The sequence below is a fragment of the Ailuropoda melanoleuca genome, unplaced genomic scaffold (genome assembly GCF_002007445.2).
Source record: "Ailuropoda melanoleuca isolate Jingjing unplaced genomic scaffold, ASM200744v2 unplaced-scaffold7388, whole genome shotgun sequence".
In the NCBI taxonomy this organism is placed as follows: domain Eukaryota; kingdom Metazoa; phylum Chordata; class Mammalia; order Carnivora; family Ursidae; genus Ailuropoda; species Ailuropoda melanoleuca.
The window spans coordinates 1-10176 of record NW_023249258.1 but is presented as its reverse complement, the minus strand read 5'-3'; the positions used below and the strand labels follow the sequence as shown (position 1 = coordinate 10176).

Sequence of the window (10176 nt, the reverse complement as noted above, 5' to 3'; positions counted from 1 at the left end):
CTCCCACCCCTCCCCTCCCCCCCGCGCCCCAATTCCGGCCCGAGCCGGGGGGGAGGCCGGGCGCCCGGGCCAGAGTCCGGCCGGAGCGGAGCGCGCCCGGCCCCATGGACAGCTCGGCCGTCATTACTCAGATCACCAAGGAGGAGGCGCGGGGCCCGCTACGGGGCAAAGGTACTGGGGCCGCGCGGAGGGGGCTGCAGCCGGGGCTCCGCGGGCTGGGAGGAGGAGGGGGCCGAGACCCTTCCGGGGCAGTCGCCGCCGCCGCCCCGGGCGCCCGCCACTGCGGAGCTCAAAGCTCCCAGCGGGAGAGGGAGCGGGGAGAGTTTGAACTCGCTGAGGCTCGGAGACGCGGGGCGGGGCCTGGAGCCACTTGGGCGCTCCCGAGTGCTCGAGGTGGGGAAACTGAGGCAGGGGTAGAGAGTGGGTTCCTTCCGGGTCTTCCGGGCTGGCATTGCGCGTTGCCCGACAGTCGCCCCCTCCCCCCTATTGGCGCCAATGAGGCTGGGAGATGGGGGGGTTGAAGAGGGCGCCTTCAGGCCACCCGCTGAGGCTCCGCCCCGGGCCGCGGTCTTGTTGGGTCGCCGGAGGGGGCGCCGAGGTGACAGCGGGCTGGGGAGGGTTGGAAGGATCTCCCGCCAATATACAGCTACGATCCCAACAAACTTCCGCGTCACGCGTGGAAGCACTGAGCTCCTGAGAGGCACAAGAGTGGGGCAGCCACTTCTAAGGGTCGCTAGCGCACCCGCGGGGAGTCCCGTGCATCGGGCAGAGCACCAGGCGCCCCGGCTGCAGGCCCTTGGGCGCCGGGCCTGTGCACACACGCACCGACCGGGTAAGCGGTGCCGCCCGCCCGCCTCGGCCGGGCCCCCGGGGGCTGGAGGGTCTAGGCTGGGCGTTTGCCCCTCCCTGTCCCGGTGTTGACCTCAGAGGCCTGGAAGCCCCTCCAGGTCTGCGCAACTCCGGCCAGGGCCTAGCTCCGCCCGAAGGCTGGGGGCCCTGTAGAGGGGCGGTGGAGGGTGGGCCCGTCAATCAGGCGGCGGATGCCCCGCTCTAGGTCGGAGGTCTGGGCGGGGCGAGGGCGGAGGGGGCGGGGCCGGCAGATGGCTGCGGGATCCTGGCTCCAGGCCCCCACTCCCTGCCTCAGCGCCCAGCCTTAGTAAGGACTTTGGACCCACGTGGGCGGGAAGGATGGGAGGAGGGGGGAGTGGACGGTAGGGGCCCCAACGAGCAGGGTTTGCCCAGTTAAAGTGGGTGTCAGGCGGCGTCCCCAGTGGGGCTGATCCCCCAGTAGTGTTGAAGGCTGGGAGGAAAAGAAAGCACTCTCCGTGGGCCCCTTCCAGCCAGCCGACTGCCGGATGAGGGTGGCTGTGCCCACACTAGGAGGGTTGGTGGGTCCCGGAGGGGTGGCCTGGAGTCAAGGCTGTCAGGTCTGCAGCCACGTTGGTGTATCTCCCTGAACGAAGGGGGCCTGGCCAGACCCTCGCAGCGCAGCCGTTCGCACCTGGGCACATACGCACGACCCTGCAGGCTAGTGTGCACACCCCCACCTTGGGCCTCCCTGCTTCAGGTGACCAGAAGTCAGCGGCTTCTCAGAAGCCCCGGGGCCGGGGCATCCTCCATTCGCTTTTCTGCTGCGTCTGCCGGGATGATGGGGAGGCCCTACCTGCACACAGTGGGGCACCCCTGCTGGTGGAGGAGAACGGAGCTGTCCCCAAGGTGCGTGGTGGCCAGGTGGGAGCTGCGGGGGCGGGCATCTGGGCTCAGGCTGGGGGAGGTGTAGGGGAAGGGGCTTTTCATGACCCCTCTGCAGGCCTTGGAAGATATGGAAGGCTCCCTCCCAGGCCTTCCCAGCCTGGCCCCGAATGCCCCAAGACTGCCACCAAGTGAGGGCCCCTCAGCCAGGGGAACTCTGGATTTCCCCTATAAGATGGCAGCTTTTCTCTCCCTTGGTTTCCCAGGTGGGGAAGTGAGGCCCGGAGCCAGATGGCCTGTCCCAGGCGCCATTTGGCAGGGGACAAAGCTGGGAAGGCGGTGGTCTCTCCCCGCCATCCCTGTGTGTCCCCAGGTAGAGGGCTGGGGGAGGGAAGACCCATGTAGGAGAAATGACGGGGCCTTAGGAGAGGTGCCCCCAACTATCTCACCCATCCCTGCAGCAGACCCCAGTCCAGTACCTGCTCCCAGAGGCCAAGGCCCAGGACGTGGACAAGATCTGTGTGGTCATCGACCTGGACGAGACCCTGGTACACAGCTCCTTCAAGGTGGGCCCTGCCCAGCAGCCCTCAGCCCCGGGGTCTCCGAGGGGGCCTACCCTGGACTGGGGGGGTGGTCTCTGCGGGCCCCGCCCCAGCAGCTCCTTTTCCCCCCACAGCCAGTGAACAACGCCGACTTCATCATCCCTGTGGAGATTGATGGGGTGGTCCACCAGGTGAGGGGCTGGGCGTGGGGGGGAAGCAGCGGGCTTGGCATCTGCCTTCCAGACCCCAGGCTCCTCTCACCAATCCTGAGAACCCCAGGTGGGACTGTGATAGAGGTGGAATGTAAGGCCCCAAAGGGTGTGAGACTTGCGCCCAAGGTCACACAGACCCTCAGGGACTTGGCCCAACTCCAAGGCCTGCAGGGAGTGGGGTTCTTCCTCGGCACCCCCTTGCCCCACCTTGCCCGGGACCCAGTTCAAGTAATTCAGGATAGGTTGTGTGCTGTCCAGCCTGTTCTCCATTACTTGGCTCGGGGGCCGGTGCCCTGCAGCCTTGGGGTGAGGGGGCTGCCCCAGGCCCCTACATTTGCCTAAGGCCATTGTGGGGGAAGGACCGGGAATCAGTGATTCCCCAGGAGGTAGGACCTGAAGCTAGAAGCTGGAGGTTCATTCTGATCCTCTTCTAGAAGGACAGTTGGAGAGCCCGCGGGCCCTGGAACCAGCCTCCCTCCTGTGCTCCTCTGCTCTGCTCCCTCCCTGTCCTCAGCCACCCCGCCCCGCCCTACCCCACCCTGGCCTGTGGGCCGGCAGTCCCCTCACTGGCCCACCCCCTAGGTCTACGTGCTGAAGCGGCCCCATGTGGATGAGTTCCTGCAGCGAATGGGCGAGCTGTTTGAGTGTGTGCTGTTCACCGCCAGCCTTGCCAAGGTGAGCCCTCCGCCCCCAAGGGCTCCTGGGGCACTGGCCTCCCATCCGCCCCCAGCCTGCAGCTGGCTGGACCTCGGGGTCCCCTTCGGCCCCAGATGAGCCATGTTCCCTCCACAGTACGCAGATCCAGTAGCTGACCTTCTGGACAAGTGGGGGGCCTTCCGGGCGCGGCTGTTCCGTGAGTCCTGCGTCTTCCACCGGGGAAATTACGTGAAGGACCTGAGCCGCCTAGGCCGAGACCTGCGGCGGGTGCTTATCCTCGACAACTCGCCCGCCTCCTACGTCTTCCATCCAGACAACGCTGTGAGTGCGGGGCAGGACCGGGTTGGGGGCTGAGACCCAAGGAAGGGGTGCAGCCACTGGGGCCACCTTGGCCTCCCCACTGCCATGCTGGGTGGTGTCCGGGGCCTGGTGTCCTCCCGGTCCTCTTTCCTGCCCTCTGTGACCTGTGCCTGCCGCCCCCTCGCCTCATCCCCCCCGCTGCTGCTGCTTTTCATACCTTACTGATCATTCAATGCGCTAGGCTGTAGGAAGAGGGGCCCAAGGGGCGGGGGGTGCATACCGGAGCAGTTTCAATTGCTCAGACTGCCAGTTGTGACCTAGTCGTGGGTCACAGAAATAGTGTGGGTCCTAGGTGGAGTTTTTAAAAAACAAAGTAGAATAGAAGATCCTGGGGTGCTTTGCACTCAGTAAGGTTAAGTACCGTTTTATGAAACCAGTGTTATTGTATGTGGAAGTGTGATTTACGGTGGGTTGCTGTCAAAAACGTTTGAAAACCGTGGTCAGGGGCCTGAGGGGGGGCGGGTGGCCCACCAAGCAATGGGTGCTCCTGGCTGGGCTGGACGTCCCGCCCCCAGAGCCACCTGTCCTCCTCACGGCCCCGCATCCCTCTGCCCAGGTTCCAGTGGCCTCCTGGTTTGACAACATGAGTGACACGGAGCTCCACGACCTCCTGCCCTTCTTCGAGCAGCTCAGCCGCGTGGATGATGTGTACTCAGTGCTCAGGCAGCCGCGGCCTGGCAGCTAGTGAGGCGCTCTGGGGCCAGGACCTGCCCCTGACCAATGCCCCCACCCCTCACACGTGGACTTCTCCTTAAGAAAACCTAGCGGCCACTGCCGCCACCTCAGTGTCATGGGGAAGTGGGCCCTCCCCACCTGCCTGGCCAGGCTGCGAAGGGGGCAGCTGGTTGCGCCAAGGGCGATGAGCCTCTGGGTCTCTCTGTCAGTGCCTTAGAACCTCCTTCTTCTGGGGGGACCTGTGGGGTCCTGTGTGCCACTCCCCCTTTCTCTCTGTCTGTCTTTGCTGCCAAATGGGGCCCCTTGGCCCTTTCTGGTTCTACTTGGGGGAGGGGCAGGGTTCCTGCTGCCCCATGCCTTGGGCCCCCAGCCTGGGAACGGTGGACACCAAGTGCCTTGCATAGAGCCCTTTTCCCTGCCCTGTTTTCCGAGGGCCGTGATGGGTCAGTTGTGGCTTGGAACAGTCTCCAGATGGCTGGAGTCTAGGCTGGCGGGGAAGGAACCAGGCTCCCCACCTCCTCCCTTGGGACTGATACAGCCCCCACCCATCTCTGCCTAGGAGGGCAGGGAGGGGAGAAGATCTGTTACCACTCATGAAGGGAGTGGGGTGTGTCCTCCGGGACCCCAGTCCAGCTTCTTTGGGCTGAAGGTTGCTCCCCACACCAAGCCCTGACCCCTCACATCTGCCTTCACCACCCCAAGGCCCTGGGACTTGGCTCCCCTAGCTCCTAGTGTGGGGGCAAAGGCAGGACCCCTTTGTGGTTCCATATAAATATGTATATGTGTATATAGATTTTTAGGGGAAGGGGAGAGGGAAGGGCTGGGGTAGAGAGAACCCCTCCTTCACCCCTTTCCTGGACCCATAAATTGCGGGGAGGGAGGGAAAGAATTTTTACATTTTTTAAACTGCTATTTTCTGAATGAAACAGGCCGGGCCAAGGCGCCCCAAGCCCTGTCTTCTGTCCCTCACACCCTCTTTCCTCCAATTATTAATTCAAAACATACTAGCACCTTCTCTGTGCCCAGCGCTGTGCTAGGCCCACCAGCTGGGTGTGTGGGGGTCTCTGCACCTAATCAGTGCCTCCCCCACCCACTCCATACTTCACCGGTGCCTTTAGGGGAGCTGTAGGAGGTGGGACCCTTTTTGGGGGGATTGGGGGTCTCCAGGAAGCCTGGCCGAGCTGTCCCCCTGCCCCGTGCCAACCCACCCCCTGTCACCCCCTTCCTCACCCCTGCTGGCTGGGGGCAGCTCCCAGGACATCTTGACTTCCAGCCCTGACTTCTTTATCTGGAACCCCTTCCCCAAAATGCTGAGTCCGGAGGTCAAGGCCTTGGGCTCTCCCCAGGGCTTAACGGTTAAGGGGACCCACATACCAGTGCCAAGGGGGATGTCAAATGGAGATATCATTGCCCCTCGGCCCCAGAGAACTGGGGGTTGGAGGGAGGACAAGGTTGACCTGAATTGGGTGACCTTCCCATTTAAGTGCCTTCTCTTCTCCGCGACTGAGATCCCCACAGTATGACAAGAACTAAAGAGAACGCCAGACCCCCAACCTGCCTCTGTGGTCATTGAGGGGGGACGCTGAAGCGGGGAGCGGTTATGTGTCCCATGAGGCCACACCCTCCAGTAAATCCTTTTGGGGGTGTGGAGGGAGGGGCTGCCCCAGGTCCCCCGGAGCTTCAAGTATGCAAGTGCGAGGTCGGCGCACAGGGTGAGTGGACCCGAGTGCACCGCTGTGCTATTTATTCTTTTCCTAGCCTCAGTTACCTGACCTGCAAAATGGAGAAATGCCCTCTCTGCAGAGCTGATTAAATGCCTGCACGCGGAGGGCTCGCTAGTATTAGCTGTAAAGTACAGCGGGCTCGCGTCCCTAGGCGAGGCCCCGGGAAGGTATGTGCAGGCGGGAGGGGTGTGGCCTAGGTCCGCGGGTAGAGGGGAGGGGCTTCTGCGGCCCCGGAGCGGGGCGTGCGGGGGCGGGGCGAGTTCCTGGGAAGCCAAGTTCAGCTCCAAACGGAAGAACTTTGGCCGAGGTGTCTAGAAGGGCGGGCAGGCGGAGGCGTCGAGGTCTCTGGGGAGATGGTGGGCCCGGCGCTCGGTCTCCTTGACCTCCGCACCGCCTCCCCCACCCGCCCCCCGGTGGCCTCTCAGCACCTACTGGCCGCGCCCTTGCACGAGCCTCCGGCCCACTTCCTGCCTCCGCCCCTCCGGCCCTGGCAGCACTTCCTTTGCAAAACCAGGCAGCCCCAGGCCCTGGCAGGAAGTGCCCTCCCGCCCCTCCCGGGCCTTCCCTCTCCTGCTTCGCACGGTGGCCGCTAGAGGCCTCTCTGTCCTCTGTGACGCCAGCCTGCCCCTCCCCCACCCGGGGGGCTGCAGAGATGGGGGGCCGTATCATTCACCCATCTCCCGGGGGTGGGGCAGTCTTCCCCCCAATACACAAACACACTGTAGAGAAGGGAGATCTGCCCTTCCCAAAGTTGGTCTCTGTCCCCCCAGCTCTGCCTACCCTCCTCCTCCCCCCCTTATCCCCATACCTTGTGAATCCAGCCTCAAGCCGGCCTCCTCGCGCACCAGATACTGGTCTGTGCCCCAAGTCTGGGGCGGGGGGAGGGACCTGCAGCGTGCGTGATAGCGCTGGAAAGCACGCATCTGGGAAGGGAAGCTTACAGCTCCCATCAGTTGCACTCTGCGCTGGAGCCCACGGGGCAGGGTAAACAGCCCTCCCTGCCTCTGCCTTCCTCCTCCCTCTGGCACTGCTTGATTTCTTGCTCTCCCAGTAAACACCGGTTACCCCCACGATTTGACACACCAGGGAGTCACCAGGTTCCCAGCTTTGAATGAGACCACAGTCAGTCTCTCCCCACCACCACCCACACAGCCTTCACCCACACGGAGTTCAACTCAACCACATGTATCCGCCTTCTCTGTGTGCCAGGCACGATGCCAGGAGCCAGGGACACCCCATGACCGGGCCATGCCTCTGCTTTCAAGGAACCCACACCCCAGTGCTGAGAAAGACACCTGAGCAGACTGCCTGAAGCCTGAACTGCAGGGAGCCTGGGTGGCTCAGACGGTTGAGAGGCTACCTTCTGCTCAGGTCGTGATCTCCTGGTGTTGGGATCAAGTCCCGAGTCGGGGCTCCCTGCCCATTGGGAGTCTGCTTCTCTCTCTCACTCTCAAATGAAGAAATAAAATCTTAAAAATAAATAAATAAGTAAAACCTGAAATGCAACAAGCGCAGTGAGAGAGATTGAGAGAGTGAGAGAGAGAGAACACGGGAAGGTGGGGAGCAGAGGGGACGCCTCAGCCCACCTGGGATGGCCTGGGAGGTTTGGAGAATGTGTCCTTCGATCTTGCTGCTCAGAGGAGTTTGGGAAGGAGGAGTAATTCAGGTAAAGGTGGCCTAAACAAGGTCGGACATCAGGAAAGGAAGCCGAACATCTCTGGGGACTGCCACAGTAGGGAGTGTGGGAAATGACCGTTTTGGAAGTGCACACGAGGGAGGAATGATGAGAGGCCAGATAGCACAGATCTCTGGGCAGTCCAAGGGAGCGTGGTCTCCTTGCAGGCAGTGGGGGCGGTGCTCAAAGGCAGCAACTGGATTTTGGAAACTCAACCAGGGGTACAGACAGGAGACCATATGGGGAGACCACAGCCATGGTCCCAAACATGGAGGGCGGAAGCCTGAGCTGAGGCCGGGGCAGAATGAAGCAAGAAGAAGATAGAAGGGATGGATGTGAGAGAAGAGATAAGCCCAGGGGGAAGCTGTGGCTGCTTGGCTTGGGGGCTGGGGGCAGGGATGGCCGGGAGGAAGGCTTCGGAGATGCCAACTGTGAGACTGTATCTACCGGGAGCCTGGTATGAGCAGATATTCACTATTCGCTTGTTACACACACAGTAGAAGGTTCAGGGGAGCGGGCACCAGATAAAAAGCCATTGGCAGGGGTATGAGCTGGTACAACCTCTTTGGGGAGCAATTTGACACTATCCATCAAAATTATTTTTGAGGGGCACTCAGGTCCTGATCCTGGGGTCATGAGATCAAGCACCCCTTCGGGCTCCTTGCTCAGGGGGAGTCTGCTTGAGATTCTCTCCCTCTGTCCCTCCCCCTGCTCGTGCTTTCTCTCTCTCTCTAAATAAATAAATCTTTAAAAAAATTTTAAATGCAGATACCCTTTGATCCAGCAAATCCACTTTTAGGAATTTGTGCTGTGTATAAAATGTATGTACAGATAGACTTGTACGTATAAGGATGTTAATTGCATCCTTGTTTGTAACAGCAAAACACTTGAAACAACCTAAGTGTCCATCAGTAAGGGACTGGTTAAATAAATTTTGTTATATCTATAGCAGAGAATACCATGCAGTCTTGAAAAACAATGATTTGGAACCATTCAAGCAGATACAGGATGATCTCCAAGACAGATGGCTGGTAAATTAACAAAGAAAGAGACCTAACAACGATGATGGTGTATTCCCATAAAGGAGAAATACAAAAACAGACACAAATATATACTTGCTTATCCTCCAGTGGGTACACAAGAAATGAGAACTGTTGCCAATCCGGGGAACAGAACTGGGGGGCTGGGTGGGAGTCATCCACCATGGGAGGGATACATTTTATTATACATCTAATGTGAATTCTTGTACCAGGCATATTTATTAATTTTTCAAGATAAAAATCAGTTTACAATGTAAAACACAGCTTCCTAAATATAACATCAAAGATAGAAATCATAAATTCCATTTCTTTCCTTCAAACATTCATGGCATGCCTACCACGTATCCGGCACTAGGGTTCAGCAGTGAGCTAACCAGACACAGTGCGGAGCTCTGGTGTTAAAAAAGTCATTACAGAATGAATATCATAAAAGAAGAAGTAAAAAGTGGTAAGGAATTTGAAAGTTCTAGTGGCACCCCGCGATGACTTCTGATTGCAAAGGGAAGACGGTATCTTTACAGAACCTAATCAAGACGTTAGAAGTACTTTCGGTTCGTGGGCAATACTGGCGGAAGAGGAACAAATTAAATACACTAGGAAAGACTCAGACAAATCCACAATGGGAACACACGACAAGACATGTGTCCTTGACTCGGGTGAGTCAACATCAGGAAAAAAGTTGGAGGACTGTTCTAGATTTACAAAATACTGCTGAGACGTCACACTCAAAGGAAATGCATGATCTTAATTTGACCATGAATCAAGAAAACCAGCTGTTAGAGCCCTTGTGGGACCATCGGCAAAATTTTAACTACGGACTGGATAGGAGATGATGTCAGAACTTATTGTTCATATTCTCAGGTGTGAAAATCGTATTATCGTTAGGGAGAATGCCCTCATTGTTTGGATACATGTGATAAATATTTCAGGCTCAAATATCATGAAATCTGCAAATTACTTCCAAGTACATTTACTTCCATTTATTCTTGAATCCTTGAGTGTTTTCCTGTTGCGCTCTTATTTATACTTCTCTCTATATTTGACATTTACCATAATAAAGACATTGGTAATGATTTTTTACAACACATGCTCCCCCAGTAGGAACCGTCATGCACTGTGGGTGGGAACGTAAACTGGTGCAGCCGCGGCGGAAGACGGCGTGGAGGTTCCTCAAAAAATTAAAAATTGAACTACCCTATGATCCAGTAATCACACGACTGAGTATTTACCCAAAGAATACAAAAACAGTAAATTAAAGGGATCCCTGTGTTCATTGCAGCATTATTTATAATAGCCAAATTATGGAAGCAACCAAAGTGTCCATCAGTAGATGAATAGGTAAAGAAAATGTGGTGTGTACACACACACACACACACACACACACACACACACACTGGAATCTTAATCAGCCATAAAAAGAATGAAATCTTGCCATTTGCAATAACATGGATGGAGCTAGAGAGTATAAATACGAAATAAGCCAGTCAGAGAAAGACAAATACCATATGATTTCACTCGTATGTGAAATTTAAGGAGCAAAACAAATGAACAAAGGGAAAGGGAAAAAAAAAAAGGAGACAAGCCAAGAAACAGACTCTT

General features: G+C 57.9%; 1 protein-coding gene across 4 annotated transcripts; it reads left to right on the top strand.

Annotated features, from left to right (window-relative positions):
• Positions 1 to 6: 6 nt before the first annotated feature.
• Positions 7 to 5691, top strand: CTDSP1 (CTD small phosphatase 1). Of its 4 annotated transcripts, none has more exons than XM_034653218.1 (7): positions 7 to 171; positions 1568 to 1716; positions 2157 to 2258; positions 2369 to 2425; positions 3029 to 3121; positions 3239 to 3424; positions 4020 to 5691. In XM_034653218.1, the coding sequence occupies exons 1-7, from the start codon at positions 105 to 107 to the stop codon at positions 4146 to 4148; spliced, it is 783 nt and encodes a 260-aa protein (XP_034509109.1). In that variant the 5' UTR covers positions 7 to 104; the 3' UTR covers positions 4149 to 5691. The 4 variants fall into 4 exon arrangements, with proteins under 4 accessions (XP_034509109.1, XP_002913748.3, XP_034509111.1 ...); XM_002913702.3 differs by having other exon boundaries at positions 2154 to 2258; XM_034653220.1 differs by lacking the exon at positions 2369 to 2425.
• Positions 5692 to 10176: the final 4485 nt, after the last annotated feature.

What these genes read in the sequence shown, in the direction of transcription:
- CTDSP1 (XM_002913702.3), top strand. Translation starts at nt 105, where the DNA reads ATGGACAGCTCGGCCGTCATTACTCAGATCACCAAGGAGGAGGCGCGG. An exon ending in AGAACGGAGCTGTCCCCAAG is followed by an intron (nt 1,717 to 2,153) that starts GTGCGTGGTGGC and finishes CCATCCCTGCAG; the next exon opens with CAGACCCCAGTCCAGTACCT. An exon ending in TGGTACACAGCTCCTTCAAG is followed by an intron (nt 2,259 to 2,368) that starts GTGGGCCCTGCC and finishes TTCCCCCCACAG; the next exon opens with CCAGTGAACAACGCCGACTT.